Source organism: Pollachius pollachius, assembly GCF_949987615.1.
Source record: "Pollachius pollachius genome assembly, chromosome: 1".
Classification (NCBI taxonomy): Eukaryota; Metazoa; Chordata; class Actinopteri; order Gadiformes; family Gadidae; genus Pollachius; species Pollachius pollachius.
In genome coordinates, this window is record NC_136934.1 from 37,361,435 (window position 1) to 37,381,524 (window position 20,090).

Below are 20,090 nucleotides of genomic sequence, written 5' to 3' on the forward strand. Positions count from 1 at the left end.
AAATTGGTTAAACCTAAACTCTGCAATTATGCCAATATGAATAGCGGGGAAACATCAGACTGAGGGTGGTATTCACCGCACTATAGGGCAGTAGGCCTACAGAGTACAGTTTCTACCGTTTCTGTTCCATTTCTATAGAACATTAGGCCTACATAGTGTCTCCCTGGTCGTCCCTATAGTGCAGTATACAGTGTCTCCCTGGTCCGTCCCTATAGTGCAGTATACAGCGACTCCCTGGTCCGTCCCTATAGTGCAGTAAACAGTGACTCCCTGGTCCGTCCCTATAGTGCAGTATACAGTGACTCCCTGGTCCGTCCCTATAGTGCAGTATACAGTGACTCCCTGGTCCGTCCCTATAGTGCAGTATACAGTGACTCCCTGGTCCGTCCCTATAGTGCAGTATACAGTGACTCCCTGGTCCGTCCCTATAGTGCAGTATACAGTGGCCAGTGACTCCCTGGTCCGTCCCTATAGTGCAGTATACAGTGACTCCCTGGTCCATCCCTATAGTGCAGTATACAGTGTCTCCCTGGTCCGTCCCTATAGTGCAGTATACAGTGACTCCCTGGTCCGTCCCTATAGTGCAGTATACAGTGTCTCCCTGGTCCGTCCCTATAGTGCAGTATACAGTGACTTCCTGGTCCGTCCCTATAGTGCAGTAGGTCTAGGCATCATACAGAGAAAATGTGGGAGCAGCAAGGGTGCGTCTCTATTTACATGTTAGATGTGGTCAGGCCCTAGGGTAACTACTATGTTGTACGTCCTTAAGTTGATTGATAATAAAAATAAATTCCTTACTTACCCTCTCCTATACATTTAATAGTAACTCATTTTTTGTTGATCAAATGCTTTTCTTGGTCAATCACTTATGTTTGGTCAACTCCTTTGATTTGTGAGAATGTATAATATTACATTATAAGAAGATGGTTTTTGAATAGGCTGATAATTCAAGAAATACATCTTTCAGAGGATCATACATAACTATGCACACATTAGGAATAGAAGAAAAGCAAAAATATATTTTCACACATACTATTATGTAAAGATACCCTCTCGTTTGTGGCAATGCTTACACACATAGCCCACATAACACATTGCACTCTCTTGGAACTGCAAGCTAACATCTTCAGTAATTGTTGAGTTGACTGTGGGACAAGAAGACTACATTCTTATTAGATGTATCCAAATAAAATACAGGATACACTGACCTATGATCTTTTAATATTAAAAAAAAAGCAGGAGCTGGAGGAATTCTACCCGAATTGCTTTTATTTGTTCTGCCTTTTAAACCACCTAGACTATTGAAAATACTGATGTGTAAGATTGAACCATGGGTATTGAGTAATCAGGCTTCCGCAAAAATGTTTGCATATTAGGCCTACTCAAAGTGGGTTGTTGTATTTTTTGACCTACCTTTCCCTGTTTAAAAAAACATAAATTAAATGTTTTTAAACTTTGAACTATAAACTATGAACCAATGAACTATAAACTATTTTAAACTCTGAAAGATATACTGGGCAGAAATGAGTGAAACCATGAACCTGTGTATGGACACATGAAATGTACATTGTACTTGATTTTTGAAGTTGTTCCTCAATTATGTACATTACATAAACCAACATGACCAGATTGATAGATTAATGTTAGCCATCTCGTACATTTAAGATATTAAACATCTAACATCTATTGCATGAATCCCTAATGTAATGTTAATGGAGACCAATAGATGGGGACAATGTACAGAAAGATTTCTTGTTTATCAGAAGAAAGAAAATACAGATAGCGTACTGATATACTGTAGTATGGTTGTACAACAGTTTTTTCTTTTTAAATCATGTGTGCTGGGGATGAGGTGTTTCAAAAAAATCGATCCATTAACTTAATTAAAAGAAATTCTGGACAACTTAAATTTCCTAATAAAAACAGTTTATTCATTTAAAATGCAGACAAAAATAGCCACATTATAAAAAGACATTGGGAACAAAGCCTGCAAATAAACTGTATAAAATACAGTCAACAACTTCACAGTCTCACTCATCAAAGGGCAAAGTAACTGAAGACAGAACATGAATTAAAACCAATTGAAATGAATGAACAAAGATAAAAAGATAACGCCACCTAAGGTCTTACATACTCATACTAATACTATTTTGTTCTTTTCATATAATGTACTTTTGAATTAACCATGAAAATATGTACCACGAAAGAGTAGCAGGTGTTTTTTCCTCAAGCTCACTTAAACTGTGCCTTTAAACCATGGGGCACACAATAGAACATACCAACACAGAAATTTAAAATAAAATAAAATCTTGGTCCCGAGAAAGTACAGTTAAATACTGTTGCCAAGAAAAGAGATCACAGTTTTCATAGCAATAAGGCCTGTGACTATGAGGGGCTCCCAGTGGTTACGATGCCGGCCTCCTTTCCCCTTCTAGGCCAAATTAATCAAGATGCTAGCGAAGGTTGTAGCTTTGAAAGAAAACAAGAAGATTGGCAATTTGCTGTTGTGGGATGCAGTCATCCTGAACCCCTAATCCAATTACATCACAGGTGTCTTTTGGCCGATACAGTCCTGGCTTGTGTTGTTTGTAATGAACGTATGCAGGCAAACCAAGCCAATGGACTGCTCATGTTCTAACATATGGCACCGGGGCTGTGGACTATAGCTTAAGTGTTGAAGTGCATTTCTAATACTGAAAAACTAACAGAATAACTAATACTAAATGACAGCAGAATATGGACACAACATGACTATGTTGTGAATGCCACCAAAACCGACCTATTTAACTCAGCTAGAAAGGCCACGTTTGACAGACCAAAGCTACACGTTTTGGCAAAGGGTGCTCTGTAGAAAAAAATAATAATATTACTATGCTGGGCTTTCAAGTGTAAACAAAGATTGCTTCAATTTGAGGAATCAAATGCTACTGACCAACAAAACAAAAACCTAGGGAGACAATGACAACTTTCTATTGTTAGATGAATATCAATACGCCTACAATTTATACGAATTGACCAGTACAGGCAATACATACACAAAATGTGTTCCATTGGAGACCTATCAAGCCTCTAGACATACTAAAGTCTGGCCCGAATTCTGCTAAAAGAAGATCTACATTAGTGTATCTGGCCTAGAGGGAGCTTAATAGAATACCATGTGATCTCCCTCATCTGTATCTGGCCTGATTGATATGCGGTCCATAAAATACTTTAAAAACACTTGGCAACAACAGCATCTGCTTACGCAACTGTTGTAAAGGCTCTTAAAACAAACGTACTTGGAAAGGTTATTATATATTGACTGAAGTGAACCTCTTCAAAAGCTCATTCACACACTTAGATACACGGTTCATTTACATCCAAACGCTAAGTTACAGAGTAGAACACTGCAATTCAACTGTACCGCAAATCAATGAAAACATGTTCTCCAAATAAGCCTTCAGAGAATGCGATTGCATCAAAAAAGGAACCATGGGTGAACTTAGAGGTCATGTGAACTTCATGGTTCCGGCAATGTGAGGAGCATCCACTGGTAGTGGAGGATCCATCATGGACAAACCCGACCTGGTTCTCCTCATTGGATATAAACATCAACACTGGTTTGGGCTTGGGGTAGTAGGTCACCCCCAGACAGAGAGGTTACCCACAGGGGGAGACACATATATATAGACACATACATATATATATATATATATATATATATATATATATATATATATATATATATATATATATATATATATATATATATATATATATATATATATACACCAATACAAAGAAAATAAACACACACACACACACACACACACACACACACACACAGGGAGAGAGCTGTTATCTGGGCACTTTGAGGACCTTGTAGACGTTGTTGTGGAAGACGGTGGAGAAGTGAGGCCGCGCGTCTTTGTTCACCAGACTGCAGAAGGGGACCTTGCCGGCATTCTGGGGATCCTCCACGTCCCAGATCTCTGGCATGCTGCAGCCGGGCCTAGCATGCACACACACACACACACACACACACACACACACACACACACACACACACACACACACACACACACACACACACACACACACACACACACACACACACACACACACACACACACACACACACACAGGCGCGCACGCACACACACACGCACGGGAGAAGAGGGAGGACAGAAGGAGGAATATTTAGAGAGAGAGATAAAGGGATGGACTAGGTCTGCGGTGGTGTGTATGCAGACGGTTGTTCATTCTGTGAATGTGGGGCTCAGCCACAGTGGGTTGCTCATGGCTCAACTCCAAGGCTTTTGGGAATATCAACCTCTCTCGCAATCTTTAGTGTGTGTCTGTGTGTCTGTCATACCTGGTCCTCCTTGTGCACCAGGAGTCCTCCAGCACAAAGTAGTGGACCCCCAGTTGCATGAGGTTGCTCTTGACCGTCTCCCCGGACATGCGGCTATACATCGAGTACACCAGCTTGGTCCTCTCTCTGCACCACACACACACACACACACACACACACACACACACACACACACACACACACACACACACACACACACACACACACACACACACACACACACACACACACACACTAACCTTATGGGGACGGCTGGCATTAAGCATAGCAGTAATTTCCGACCTTGTTGTTGCAATAACATTTAAATACCTTCTAATAATAATAAATACTCTTTTAACTGTTATTAAGTATTTTACATAAATATTGGAGTTAACTCTGTCTTTTGTCATTTCTGAAAAACAGCCAAACGCAAAATTAAGCAAGACAAAGCTTCACGTGGAGCTTTGGAATCAAATATTTGGACAGAGGTTGGTTTGTAGATAATCTACCTCAAATAACAAAGGCTGCAGTGCTAACTGAACTTAGCCTGGCAATGATACAGCGGTAGTCGATCTTAGCCCTGGCTATACTACAGTGCTAGCTGACGTGAGCCCTAGTAATAACACTACAGTGCACTTCTAGCTGACCAAAGCCGTAGTTATGCTACAGTGCTAGCTGACCTTAGCCCGGCATCCTCATAGTGTGGATGGTTAACGATGGCCCTGCCGGTCGATAGCTTTACACTGGCCATCGTTGGCATGGCTCCAGCAAACACTGCATCTGTAGACGGATGGAGAGATTCAAGGACAGTGTTAGTGGTGGTAAGGGAGGTGGCACAGATCTCCACAACCAAAATGTTAATGCTCCCTTATGAAATGCTTCGCTATTCACTGCAAGTTACTTTGTATAAAAGCATCTGCTTAATAGTAGATTTAATTATTGTGAATGTGACAGGGGTACACAGATATGGGTATTGTAAGAGATATAGAGCAGGGGCAGAGTGAGAGATAGAAAGGAAGGGAGCCAGGGAGAGAGAGCTCAAATACCTACAATGTAACTACTTTTTTGCAGTTTAGCTAATGTCTAATTTTCCAAAGCCCCATTACAAAGCAGAAAACACTGCTGCAACAGTGTTGGCACCAGCAGCCCCATCAGCAGCAGTACCCACCGGGCTTGGTGTTGCCCTGGATCCAGTCAAGCAGCTCCTCCTGGGGCATGTTGCTAAACTCCCCCATGATCCCCCACTGGGCCTGCAGGTTGGCCACACCCTGTACGGCCATGACAGACAGAAAGGCAAACACCACCACCTGGAGCCTGGACCTCTCCCCCACCCAGCTGAACAACTGGGGGGAGAGAGGGAGGGGAAGAAGGAGAGAGAGAGTAAGGGTGAGAACGGGAGAGGGAGATAGAAAGCGAAAGATACAGAGACACAGATATGGAGAAAGAGGTAGATAGAAAGCGAAAGATACAGAGACACAGATATGGAGAAAGAGGTAGACAGATAGGTAGTACAGGAGAGTACGGGAGAGAGAGGAAGAGAGTGAAAGGGGTATGGAGAGGAAGAGAGGTGGAGGGGAAGTGAAAAAGAGGAAGAGAGTGAAATGGGAGTTGGGAGGGAAAGAGAGGCGGGGGAGTGACAAAGAGGAAGAGAGAGAAAGGACAGTACAGTGGGAGAGAGGAGGGGAGTGACAAAGAGGGAGAAAGGGATGTGGAGAGGGAGAGAGGTGGATGGGGAGTGACGAAGAGCAAGAGAAAAGCAAGAGAGTGAGAAAGTGACAGAGAGGCAGAGGAAGCGAGAGGGGAGAAACAATAAAACACTCAATAATTACATTTGACTACAAATACAGTCTGATAATAACAATACATAACGATATTCATTCATTCAGAAATCAAAATGAAACCAAAACAGACTAAACCGGTCACCTGCTTGGAGCAGATGAGGGCGGCCATGATGCACATGTGAGGGGTAAGGAAGAGCTTGAGACGCATGATTAGGACGGCTAGCAGGGAGAACGCCACCAGCTGAAGACCGTGGTACACCAGCTGGAGGAGCAAACAACAAATGCAGACAGCACACAGTGATTCATAACAATAATAATCTTTAACATTGCATTTGTGCAATGCGCGTTACAAGCCAAACAATAAACTCTGCATATAGTGTGTGTGTGTGTGTGTGTGTGTGTGTGTGTGTCTTGAATATCGTGTGTTGGAGCAAACATTGCGTGTGTGTGTATGTATGTGTGCATGTGTGTGTATGCACTTGTTTGTGTGTGCGTGTGCAAGACAACTCAACAGTGCAATAGAAAGGGGGGAGATGAATAGATAAAGAGCAATAAATAGAAAGTGATAAATGGAGATCGAGCATATAAAGAGCGAGAGAGAGAGACAAACACAGAGACAGAGAGACATGTGGGAGCCATATGACTAACGAGAGATAGTATTGAAAAAATAAGAGATAAAGAGAAAGAAAAAAAGACTAAATAAAAGGCGCTGGGGTTTGGGATTGGATTCCACGGCAAGAGAAACATTGGCTTTCAGTTCCCAGCGGAGAACCAAGGGAAGAGAGCCGGAGGACGAGACAGCAGCCACAGAGGCATTCACTCACAGGAAGGCACAAGGGTGACAACACTGCTGCTGCTGCTGCTTCCGCTCACTAATACCTTGCAGAGATAGAGAGAGATAGGGCAGTTTGTGCTCGCTCACCTCTCCTTTGGCTATCAGTTCCGGCCTGCAAGAAGCAAATAGAACAGAATGAGTTTGGGTCACTGAGGCAGAAAACAGCAATGCTATCTCTGGGCACAGTGCAGAGAGACGAATACATTATGGGGGAAAAATGTAATATGTTTATGTTTAATGCAATACAGTAGCCCACCGCGTAGAAATGCTAAAGATAAGACTGTGAGAGAGATTTGCATGGTTTCCAGACTGCATGGAAATATTCAGACTGTGTATTCAAACTGTTTAAGGACACCGAGCTTCCCTTCAAGACATTGGCATCTACCTTTTCTGCTAAGTTACTGTCAGGGTCCAAATTTACTTTTTATCTAAAAGTGAAAGAACCTTCTGTCCACGCAATTCTTTTGATATGTAGTCAAGGATTTGTACCTGCCAAATAGTCAAATCTATCTCCTATTCGCTGGTGGCAGGTGTTTACTTTGGACCCTGGTTACATCACTCAAATGTAGCCGTGAACAACAGAGCACAAGCAGTGGAACAGACACTCACTCCTCTTCCTCAAGCTCACTCTGAGACTCGGAGGTGTTGGCCATGTCTCCATGGACCAGGGAGTGATACACATCCTGTAACGTCTAAAGAGGGACAGAAACAAATGTTTTTAGATTGGCATTGTATTTTGGGTTTTGCTAATTTGACGTGCTCGGGCAATGAAAATGTAGTTTTCCCATGCTTATAAATCAATTCAAATTGAAAGAAGAAGAGAGACAGAAAGAGAAAGACATCACATTAAATGAACAAATGGTATGCATCAGGAATCTCCCCATTGGCTCTACATGTCGTTTTTTCTACAACCAACCGCCCCCAATGCTGTTTTTAAATTCATTGCAGATAATCAGCAACGCGTGTTAAACTGACTTCAGCTTTGGTGCAGTTGTCAAGCTGTCGTTTTGTGACAATTGACGAGGCAGTAGGTGACACGTGTATATTTTTAGCACCATGTTTTATTCATGAATTCATGGAACAGCCAAGGTTTTTTTTGGTCTATAAATGACATGCGCTTTACAAAAAAAGACACTAATTAAGCGTTGGTATCTGTGTGTATGTGCGCTGTGTGTGTGTGTGTGTGTGTGTGTGTGTGTGTGTGTGTGTGTGTGTGTGGTGCAAAAGTTACCCGTGCAGCGATGAGCACGAGCACTAACACGTTGACTGGGAGCAGCAGGGTCTTGACGTAGCGCAGTGGGGTCTGAGACAGGCGGGGACAGGTGTAAGTAGTGGCTCATCATATATACGGAAGCAGAACAGAACAACAAGCTAAGATTTGTCTGGATGAATTTTCTATTCAGGCCGAATCTAAAGTCACAGAGAACAACAGTATATAGTCCATAACCTTTACAAAATGTGATGCACGCACACACACAGACACACAGCGGTCGAGGGCCTGTTGGAGCCCTGCTTCTAAACAGCAGGTCGCTGCGGTCTGAATGGCTGACATTTCACCAGGACACAGAGTGACATTTAAGATGTCAACATATTTTCACCCCGTATTATACACATAGATTGAGCAAACAGATTCCATCTTTTAAGATAATTCATCACAGATTAACTGTCCTCTTTCGATTGCCTTTAACTTAACTAAATAAACTGTACAAAACATCAAATGTATTAAACACTACCTCCATCTCCATGAAGTCAAACTCTGCAGCGCAGGTGTACATGAGCGTGTGGAAGTCCTGGTAGCTGGTGAACTTAGACTTGATCAGGCCGCTGATGTGAGCCTACAGGAACACAGGAAACACGTCACAGCTCGACCCCACGCCTCACCCAGGCTCATCACTGAGGGTGAGGTTGTCTCACTAAATGGACGCCCCCATCAGAAGCAATATACAAATGACAAATATAAATATAGAAACATATGAATCAGATATACTGAGCGGGATGCCTCCCTGATATATATCTTAATCTATCATGTAGAGCAAAACATGAATATTGAAGTAGTATGCATGCCACCGCTTTACATTCACAATATTATTCACTTCCTCAGCCTAATGCAACTAACTTCATCATAGCAACAATGGCTTACGTCATCGGAGGATCCCAGCACGGTGGACAATAGGAACTTGAGCACCAATGTGGAGCCCACCCAAGCCAGGCCCTGCATGGACTGAGGATGGGGGGGGGGGGCAGATGCATGAGGGGACAAGGTGGAGGGTTATAAGGAGATAAACCCAAACTGGCATTATGCTAGGTGCTGTAGAGGTGGTGTGCATAGTTTTCTGCCTTACACTTGAGGGTTAGGGTTAGCTCTAAGCTCTAAAAAAGCTTATTCAAATTGCCAGTCACTGCTAATGCCATTTCTGTGTCTGCTAATATCAATTAATGGTTTAAAGATGATCAGGCTGATAGGTAGAGGTGGTCCTATATGTTTGATCATACTTAATTTCCTTTGGATGACCGTACTGATCTGCTTGTGGCTGGCCTACCAATAATTGGAAGACTATATCCATATCAAAACACGCATCACTCTTTGTCGACAAACAGATCTTAAAAGCATACAGGAGCTGTCATGCCTACAAATCATCTCTCTTGCTACAGAGTAGACATTTCAACACTGTGTATTTATACGTTTATCGAGTCGACGGATGTGATGAAGCTTTTAGTACTTCCACTGCTGATGACAGTTTTAGCACCTACTCTATCTTTACAAGTGCTTGCCATTTATGACAAATTGCAGGTACAGATATCGCTGCCGAGGTGATGAATTGGTTGATGCAGCAGAAGCCTTTTGGCTCTGCATTACTGTGAGCACCTTTCATAAACAAAAGTGTTTGCCAAGCCATCGTTCCCTAATTCAAAAATCATTTATAATATCATTAATAAACCATAAAAAATGAGGACCATCCTTTTGTTTTAAAACATATCTTTTTTTAAAAAAAACACTTATTTTGAGAGCCTCTACCCCAATTTCGTTGCACTTTGTGCAATGACAATAAAGACATTCTGATTCTGATATAGAGTCTGTCGAATATAGAGTCTGTCATAGCACACAGCCGCCGCAAGTCTCTGACATCAGAGAGGAATGAAAATAATATTTATAAAATTAATCATTGAAACTGACTCAGGATTTATATCGAAATGTTCGCAATGACTAACGGTTCACAGCGGTGTATGTTGCCAGCGTTTGGCTGGTTGATATCATATTATGGGTGGGGTCAGCTTGAAATCCTCTATAGAGCTGCAGAGATAGAAAAAAACAACCTTTCCACTGATTCGCCAAATGCACCAACTCCCTAAAATGAAGCATACAACTATCAACCATAAGGTCCTGGACACAATGTTTTCCATGACCTGCATTTTAAGATGAAGAAGCATTCAATGCAGCATATTTTCAGCAGTTACATGACGAGCAGGGCGTACCCAAGTGATGATCCCGGGTCTGCAGACTGTTGTGAAACTGTCCTTAAATGCGATGATGGCCTGCCAAGACAACAACATAACATCCAAACATTGAAATTCTCTGAATCACAACAAAATACCAAACACAAGGAATATCCAATATACTCAATATGTAACTGTGTATCTTTATATATAAACTGCATTAAATGGCTATGGAGACGTAGTGGTGACCTAAGCCATAAACTGGAGCATCTTTTATTATTTAAAACTAGAAGCTAAAATCAGAGAAAACAATCCTGAGTTGTCAATGCTTTTACTGCAGTTATTCTTTTCTTGTATTCCACATATACTGTCAAATTAATTAATTAATAATTAATTATTATTAATTATTACACTTGCATAAAGCAAAGATCAGACTATGAGCTATAGTTGTCTTTGCAGGGGAGTGAGGCTTCAGGCCTGTCAGTCGTTCTTTGGGTTCTTCGACAGAGTTTACTAAATAGTGTTGAAATGTAAAGGACAAGGCTAAGTTAATGAACATCCATTGAGACGGGCGTGTAGGTTGGTGGCTAATGGCCTCAGAGGTCTTTGAATCTGTCTGCAAATTGTCTGTTGTAGATGTCAAAACACACACACACACACCGGACACTAGGGCTGGGCGATTAATCGAATTTCGATCTCGATTTTAGTGTCAAACGATCACAAAATTAACACACACACTAACACACACCCTTCCACCCCCTGCCTCGGGGGAGCAGAGCACTGACTCACCCAGATGGAGACCAGAGAGGAGGCGTAGAAGGAGGTGAGTAGCATGGAGTTGCCAAACATCAGGAGGAAACACACAGCAAGAGCGATCTGCAGGAAGCAACCAGGGAAAGACAGAGAGAGAACGATGTGTCAGTCAACCGCAATCTGCTTTGCCTCCCAGTTGTGTGGAAACTGTTTGTTCTGGACCACCAGCTTCACACTGGGATGCTGAATCCAGTCGTTAGGCAGCTCATCTGTGTAATGACAATGACACCACGGGGAGGAAACAAACAAACCACATCCACTTTGTCATGACAAAAGCGAGTCCCTAAGATCAGACAAAACAAGCCCTGCATAATTTGTCAGAAATATTCATCTCTCACGGGACTTCAACTGTCGCATAGCAACGATCCCTAGTAGATTCGTCCCTCAGAGTTGAAACAGAAGAAGCTTGTTGTTAGATTGTAAGTTAGTCAATCATTACGGGAGAGTGGGGGGTTGTATGATACATTGTCATAAATAATTAGAATAGACCAAATGCCAAGTGATGAAAACTTAGCCTTCCCCAAGACGAAGCATGGCTATTTTAAATAGGAGCAAGGGCTGTGCGTTCGCACACTGGGCCAACTTCCGGTCGCAACTCAACTGAAGATTTGGCAGCCACGTAGGTCACAGGGGAAACACATGCTTCTGCCTGGCTGCATTTGTTATTCATGGGAACACAGACACACACACGCGTGCACAGAAATCATCACTGCCAAGCCGTTTGAATTATGCACTGCCTGCATGCCCTCCCTTGGAATAAGATCTCCACCATCTCTGGATGACTTCCTTATCGCTGGAGCTCCCAGCCTCTGGCTTCCAGACCCTGGCTCATAGCCCAGCATGCAGAGGAGGATTAGGGGCAAAGGAATGTGGAGGAGATGCTTGGATCATCCCTCGCTCACATACAGCCCTCATTTAGACGAGAGACAAAACGGGACACAAAAAGGCTTCCATGAGACTGGAAAGAAAATCTCATACGTTTGGTGTCATGTTGCTTCCAATTTAGACATGTTTAAAAAAAAAAATAAAAAAAAAAAATAAAAAATTCGTCATGAAAATGTTTTTTTGCTAAACTGAAATTGCGACCCTTTGATGAGCACTATTGATATCGAGGAACAGGTGTGGAGAAACCATGGAAATAGTGCTAGAGGGAGCAGAGTGAACCAAGCTGTTGGGTTAGTTTGTTTTAGAGTCTGCATTGTGCTTTAAAATCAATGAATTAATCTGTGGGTCATTCACACTGTATTTTGGACATGGTTGTTTTTCTTTAAATGAGATGCAGGTTTTGAATAAGGTTGCCCTGTGCAGGCGGAAAGTCTCCTACCATGTGAGTCACCAGGATGGACTGCAGCTTGGTGGGGCTGAGGTAGCCAAGGATGTAGGAGGCAAACAGAGAGGCCACCTGGACAGAACAAAGCAGCACAACCGAACATCAGCTCAAACAATGGCTGAAAGTACAAATCTATGACTAGTAGCAACGATATCCTGCCAACATTGAGCCTTGTGTCTCATGGTATGTGGTTAGGCAGTGTGGATACTGTCAAAACGGGGCAGATATTAACTGCAAGGCATCATCACACTGGGACTGAACTTCCAGTCGACTCTAGGAAGTTAAATGTATTGCTATGATTTCCATTAAGCTCTCCAGTTTTGCTTCAATAGTAATAGTATTAAAAAAAAGCAGTCCAGTACAATATGTGCGTATTATGAGCATGATAAATGGAAAAAGGTTTACATTTATTCAAACCCTAATGGATGGTTTAATGTACCAGCCAGCTACTTCAGAGGGCACACGCTATTGAATTTATTTCCAAGCGACTTCAGCGCCAAATTTCGATTGGCCAGTCGCACACTCTACAGGCCTCAACAGGCGCCCACGAGTGCTGCCATGCATTCCCGGTGCGATCACTTGGCTTAAACCTGGATTATACTATACTACTATACCGCACGGCCGGCCCGGGTCGCAAGGACATGAGCTGATGCGGAAAATGGATGGGCAAATCGTTTGGATCTTTGATACATTCATTAGTTTTCTCCATGCAGGGAATGGTCTACAGGAAAATTAACGCTACCATACGGCCATTAAATAGGCGAGACGAGGGGGGTGGGGGTTACATTCGGGAGAGACCGGTGTGAGAGACAGATGAAGCGGAAGCTCCTAGGAATTCTCCATGGCGGCGTGACGGCGCCTGCATAGAGCAGCCGTCGGAGTGAAAAAGGCCAAAAGATGCGAGTGTGTCGTTCTGTGTCACTCACTCGCATCAAAATAAAACATCTGTACCTGGGTGAGCAGCACGAACTGAGAAAACTGCCAGGGCAGCATGAAGCACAGTGTGGAGACCCCCAGGGCCACCATGGACGTTCTGCTAGGTCTCTTTGTCCTGGACCCATGGGACAGCACACACACACACAGAAGATTATATATATGTTCATATGCTCATGACTGTTGCACACACACACACACACACACATACACACAACGTGTATACACATAATGTGCATGCGCACTCAGCATGTACAGAGTTCATTCATTCTGTGCAATCCAAGGCCGGCATCTATGCTTTGCACTCTTAAGAAGCCAAAGCGGTCACAGAAAAATATCCAGGACCAAATCCCTTAAGATAACATAAAGGCCTTCTGGGGAATATTTCTGATATTTCTGAATATGTTTTTTTTTTGTTCTTTAGTAAAAATACCCACGTACAAACCCAAAAAGACCCACACTTACCGTAGGATGTAGGTGAGCAGCAGCATCTGCATCACCAGGAAGGGGTACGCAAAGCTCTCCCTCAGAGGTGGGGTCCACATCACACGAGTGCTCTGGGAACGCACAAACACATACACACACACACACACACACACACACACACACACACACACACACACACACACACACACACACACACACACACACACACACACACACACACACACACACACATACACACAGTAGAATAGTCCTTTAGCAATAGACAGAAGCTCATGATCTCTTATTTGGATCACTCTGAATGGAGATGGAAGCTTAAAGTGAGGACGTTTAAATACACAAAATGCAAAGCCCAGAAAAATAAATAAAGAGTAAAGACGAAAATGACAAAGGCAGTATCATTTCACCCAGAAGTGAAAGACAACTTGCTCAACGATGCCTACTGTTGGGCTACAGATATTAGCGTCAAACCCAGTACCGTTATTATACACATGAATTGGTCATTATAAGAAAAACGAGGATGAATGAATTAACCTCTCAGAAAAAAAGAATATGCAAATGGTTGAGCTTTCCATATCACATTATCAGCAACAATGGAATTAGAGGTGTATTGGGATGCTTTAATGGAATTCCAAATTTCACTGTAGAGGAGGAGAGCAAACCAATGCATTACAACTGAATGCTTTTCAAGGGCAAGCAATTCGAAAGGCGTACAATTCTACACACCAATTCTTCTTTAAAGGGAGTCCTCTTGTTGAGAACTGTCCTGTTAAGTCAATGTAAGTTCAGTTGGAAGTAATGGTAATAGATTTATCAGTTATATTTATAACTTAAAAACAACGTGCATCTGTATTTTTTTCATCCAAGAGCAAAGTTGATCCCCTCCATTTGCAGTGACACAAATGGAGGCATTCAGGATGGAGCAAATTATACTGGAAAATCAGAAACTTTCTCTGAAGATCCGCACAGAAAGCGGGAGTAGACAGATTAAGCAGCTAGTTGTGTGTAATGTCTGATCATGTTACAGTGTATTATTACACTATCCACTCAAGAAACAAGACGGTTTCAAGTATTGAGAGGACTTCAAGCTACTTCTACCAAACTACTTAGTACCATATTACACCCACACCCACAATGAGCGACACGTGAGGCGGAGATTTCCTTTTGTGTCACTACCCCACAGTAAACCAACAGTGGGGTACGCACAACCTCATAATACGCACCAGGGAGGTTAGCATACGCTTGAACTGGACCACTAAGGATATAGCTGTCAAAAATAAATGGATGTGTGGGTTGGCAAGGCGAAACGCAATACATTTCACACACATACAGACACATACAGAAATACACACATCTAAATGTGTGGGAAGACAGTGTTTATTTCTCACTAAGTGAAAGGCAGAATTTCCGTCTGGTTTGCAGGAGGTGTGCGTGTTTGTGTTGCTGCACTGATTTATCTTTCTTTGCGTGTGCATGTGTGTGTGCATGTGTGTGAGGCTTACCTCTCCGTGGTTGAAGAAGAAACACACGGTGGTGACCAGGCCTCCCAAGCGACTTCCACTGGGGAGGGAGAAGAAAGACAGTGAACACAAGGACGAGAGAGAGATAATAAGAACAGAGAAGGCAGATCAGCGATCAGCGTTTATCTTTTCCCTTTGCATACATATTTGAATCCCTCGAACAGCTCTATCCACTAAATTCCAAGGAGTTGGATTTAATATTTTGTAGGTAGGTGAAAGTTCAAGGGAAGTTACCTGAGGTAGGTGCCGTATATGAAGAACAAGCTCATCATGAAGCCGTTCAGGAGGAACACAAAGGTCACATAAAAGTATGCTGGGTCGCCCAGGCCTAGAGGATGGGACACACACACACACACACACACACACACACACAAACAATTGTTGAAAACAAAGGAGCTTATGCAATTTTGACAGAATTGAAATATACGGTTTGCATCCTGTCAAACCTTTTACATTACAGCGGATTTGTTAAATGTGCGCATATCACCGTCACACTGTCCCAACAGATTGATTCTGTCCCTTACTGGTAACCTTGGATATTTTAACATTGTATATTTGGATTTGCCCCATGCCACTTATCTCAAATGTATGGCCCTTAATGTAATGTTACATGTGGCATTGTTTATTTTGGAATTAAATTGTGTTAACATTTATATATACACATTTCTAGCTGTACAGCTATTGCACCTTACTGCTCTTGTACTATTGATTGTTTATTTGTTTATTTTGCACTTTATGCTCTGTTCCTTCTCTGTACTGCAGTTGCTGACCAGTCATTTCCCTCTGGATGAATATTTAATCTTAAACAACAGGCCACGTGGAAGCCAGGTCTTTATTACGACAGTAGGCCAGGTTTAACCACAAAACACCCACCCCCACAGGGTGTAATTCTTGAACGTTATGGTGTTTGAACAAGCAATGATCTCCTAATATCACGCCCTGCTATGTCTCATGCGGCGTGACTTGCATGCTGATGCAGATAAACAACAGCAAGGAGACTTGTGTCAGGTTTTTAAACACTAAAATGTGAGTCTGTTTTGTGGAATCGCTACTGCGATGGATTGGACAAAGCTCAACAATCGAAAAAAAACATTTCTTTCTTACCACTTATGCTAAATAAAGGCATTTCAGTTTCATTGTGAAAAGTTTATTCTGTCCACACCTTCCATCCTTCATATATCCTTCATCAATCAACAAAGAATGAGACGATGAAGATGGAAATAAATAACATGCATGAGTTTATAGTTATAAGAATTAGAGTATAATGATAAAGACTTATTCTTCTCAGTCATCTCTGCATTTTTCTTCAATAGTGATCCGTTTTAATTTAATTTAAGCTTATTCAAGGTTTGTCTTTGTCTTTCCCCATGGCTATGACCCAGACCGACTTTATGATACCGTTTTAGTATCGTCGCTGTGTATGACCACTATAATGAGCGATGTTGTATATGAAATGTCCGTGATGCCTAACCCTTAATCGGGCGCAGACACTGTGGTTGCTGCTCAGATGGAGCCTCACCATCCACACACACCGTGGTCCTACACTACAACCTACGCTCCATCTCTCTTACTCCGCAGTCAACTGCTGCCCTGGCGTCCACCGGCACCCCTTTTTCGTGACATCTGAGAGCCTTGGAAAAGGCACTCCGACGTCACGAAAGGAACGCCATCTGCATTCGCAGCAGAGTGGAACATTCACATAGTGTTTAGGCCAGAATGGCAAAAGAGGATTTTCCCCCAGTTTTTTCTAAATTGGGGAATTATTTCAGTGATAAACAGCGATTAAAATGTTATAAATTACTTACTATGTTGACGATCATTTAAGAAAAATTATCACGTTTAAAATGTGGTCTTGGGTTCACTGGCTCTTTAAAGGAGGAGCGTTTCACTCTGCTATTTTCTGATAAATAAAGTATTGCTTCATACACTGCAAAAAAACGCAGTGTGCAACATCAACTCTGTTTTAAAGAAAAAGGGGGGACCACCAATTTTTCAGATCAGACAAATGAGGAAGGCAAATCCCGGACCAATGATGTCACTGTTCAAACTGTGTGTGTATACATCCGTGTGTGTGACATGTGTGCAAGACATAAGACATGAACATGCTGTGTTCGCTGATAAAACGAAAGTGACGACTGCCAATACCTTCGCAGCTGTCAACAGGAGCAAGGCCTTCTCCCCTGTTGATGGACCAGCACATCTTAGTGGGGACACTGAAGAAGTCCATGAGGCCTGTGTATGTTCTGTACCAGCTGGCCAGGACTACCTTGTGGGCAAAGTGGGAGGGAAAGAGAGACATAAGGGTAGGTTGATATTCAATCAAATGAGTATCGGTTGAATAACAAACGAATATTGGCTTTTTGTTGTGTTCTCTCAGTGGTAATTGCCTTCTGATCGGTGGCTTCATTGGGAGTGGGTGTTGTTCATTTTGTATTGGGTTACTCTGCTCATTACGAAATAACACATACACAACTTTATAACATAATAGCATATTAATAACAATGAATATTACACAATAATGTAGACAACATTATTGGCTGAATTACCTCTGGGTATAGATTGAAGCGCTTTAGGGTGTTGATGACCAGCGGGTACTCCGTCAGCCGGTCGTTCATGACCAGGTGTAGGCCGCTCAGGAAGGAGGGCGCCTCGATGATGGTCTTGTAATAAGAGTAGTAGAGGCCCTGGAACACAACGAGAAACAAAGCTGTAGCCAACACACATGGTTGCAGGGGAGGAGCCGGTGGACAGGGACGCATAGAAATGGCTAGAAAAAGTAAGAGATGAAGAAAGGAAACTGTGGCAGGAACTGTCATACATGAAACATTAGATAGATTCAGCAGATGGGGCCGAAGCACACAGTGCATTTGGTTTCCTATGCAAGATAAATTCTCACTTTCAAAAATGTTATAAACTTTTCTTTTTTTTAAAGGTCTTTTACCTCACCCCGTACAGGATAATAATCTGGATTATGGTTGACGAGAAAGAGTGATGCATAGTAATAAAATGACCTTATGATGCACTTTGATTAATTGTGGGTGCTGGCTAAAAAAATATGTATTGTTAGTCATTAAAATGGATGAAAAGCCAGAATCAATAATGATAGTTTGATATATTCTATCCTATTTACCATTTCCGTCCGAAAAGCCATTTCCTTTTCCAGATTAGATAAGTGTGAAAAATGTCGGTCATTTTCAAACAGGAGCGTGAGGTGATACCTAATCACAAAGAGAAGAAAAAACATTTTTATTCACGTTCACTTTTTGTTGGCCAATACGTTGACAATGTTTATGCTATGAAAACATGAAATACATTTTCATAGACTAAGGCGTCCCCTTGATTACATACAAAATAACGTCAAATAAACTACATAAAATTATACATGTAGTGCATGACACGAAAATGTAAAAGTGGAATTATCACACAAATATAATAATAGGTTATTACTTCTAATATAGTACCTGTCAAAAAATGTAACTTCATGGTAGAACAAATATCGTTTCGGAAAAGCAACAGCATTTAACACACACACACACACACACACACACACACACACACACTAAATATAATCCCTTACCAGTGGATAAATCCAGCAAGTGCCGCTGCAAAAGAAGAACAGCCTTAAATATTGAATTGGAATGGCAGACTGCAATGACACATAACCAGTGTTTTTGGAATATCTGGCGGTCGAACGAACTTAAAATGCTTGCAAGTAGTGTGATGCTGGGTGACATTTTATGGAAATCATTACGGATTTGATGGGGTTCGTTAAACTCACGGTAACATGTTAACAACTTTGCAAGAAGGGACGACACACATTGGAAAGCCATGTACGTGACTGACGTCAATGTTGGACAACAAACGGTAGGCGGCTAACCGTAACTTTAGCAACGGTAAAGCTAACTGGCGGTTACGAGTGAGAGCTATAACCCGGGTCACGAGCAGAGTTATACCGCTCACTCGCGTAGGGTTCAGCACTATATTTAGCACTGTATCCGCGATGTAAGGAACCCGTTAGCAGCTGAGCACCGAGGCTAACTAGCTAGCTAACGATAACTTACCGAGCAGTAGAGTGCTTCCTAGTTTCATGAAAGCACCAGGAGTGAGCCCAAGCTTGGCTCTGCTGGCTGAAATCACATTGGGCAGAAAGCTCCCGAAACCCTTTCCCTCTCTGCCTGCTCGTTTCATGTTACTTTTAATAACAAGCGGACTCTTGTCCCGTTCGACCAAGGTCGCTTGGGTTTTCCCGCTGCTTTGTTTTCTTGTTTTAATCACCATTTTAAAAATCAGTGTTCAGACAGAGGAAAGGCTCGAGACAGCACCGCTATGCAAGACACCCCCCTCGGTCTCCAGTGTCGACTGATGAACCGCTTGTGGACAGTCACTACCTGGGTGATGGCGGTATCTCTCGTCTACACAAATCTGAGGAAACTTTGCCCTCTTTTGGCTTTCTGGCGCTACTGCAGGCCGCTTGCATTTGGTAACCTTGGAAACACTAGGATGTGGGATGGGCATCTCTTGTTTACCGACCTTTTGTTGTCTGATGTCAACACACTGCCACATCCGTTTACCCACGGCCGATGTATGTACCCCATCATTTTGACCAAACTAGATTTGCTTTCTGGCTATATGCTACTATTATCATTTAACATAATTGAATAAGCAT

At 42.4% G+C, this 20,090-nt stretch overlaps 1 protein-coding gene across 1 annotated transcript; it reads right to left on the minus strand.

Annotated features, from left to right (window-relative positions):
* Nucleotides 1-3,757: 3,757 nt before the first annotated feature.
* dpy19l1l (dpy-19-like 1, like (H. sapiens)) lies at nucleotides 3,758-19,776 on the minus strand. Its single transcript, XM_079734594.1, has 22 exons — nucleotides 19,486-19,776; nucleotides 19,002-19,026; nucleotides 18,555-18,642; nucleotides 17,971-18,108; nucleotides 17,570-17,690; nucleotides 15,659-15,752; nucleotides 15,407-15,464; nucleotides 13,926-14,017; nucleotides 13,479-13,578; nucleotides 12,522-12,599; nucleotides 11,174-11,260; nucleotides 10,424-10,483; nucleotides 9,090-9,170; nucleotides 8,683-8,784; nucleotides 8,181-8,252; nucleotides 7,559-7,641; nucleotides 7,037-7,061; nucleotides 6,257-6,376; nucleotides 5,502-5,676; nucleotides 5,014-5,113; nucleotides 4,355-4,480; nucleotides 3,758-3,991 (listed from the first exon to the last, which is right to left on the minus strand). The coding sequence occupies exons 1-22, from the start codon at nucleotides 19,700-19,702 to the stop codon at nucleotides 3,838-3,840; spliced, it is 2,196 nt and encodes a 731-aa protein (XP_079590720.1). The 5' UTR covers nucleotides 19,703-19,776; the 3' UTR covers nucleotides 3,758-3,837.
* Nucleotides 19,777-20,090: the final 314 nt, after the last annotated feature.

Excerpts from the sequence above, each read along its gene's own strand:
- dpy19l1l (XM_079734594.1), bottom strand. The coding sequence starts at position 19,702 with ATGGTGATTAAAACAAGAAAACAAAGCAGCGGGAAAACCCAAGCGACC. Across the intron at positions 17,691-17,970 it reads GCTTCAATCTATACCCAGAG|GTAGTCCTGGCCAGCTGGTA; the intron begins GTAATTCAGCCA and ends TTTGCCCACAAG. Across the intron at positions 15,465-15,658 it reads ATATACGGCACCTACCTCAG|TGGAAGTCGCTTGGGAGGCC; the intron begins GTAACTTCCCTT and ends CTCCCTCCCCAG.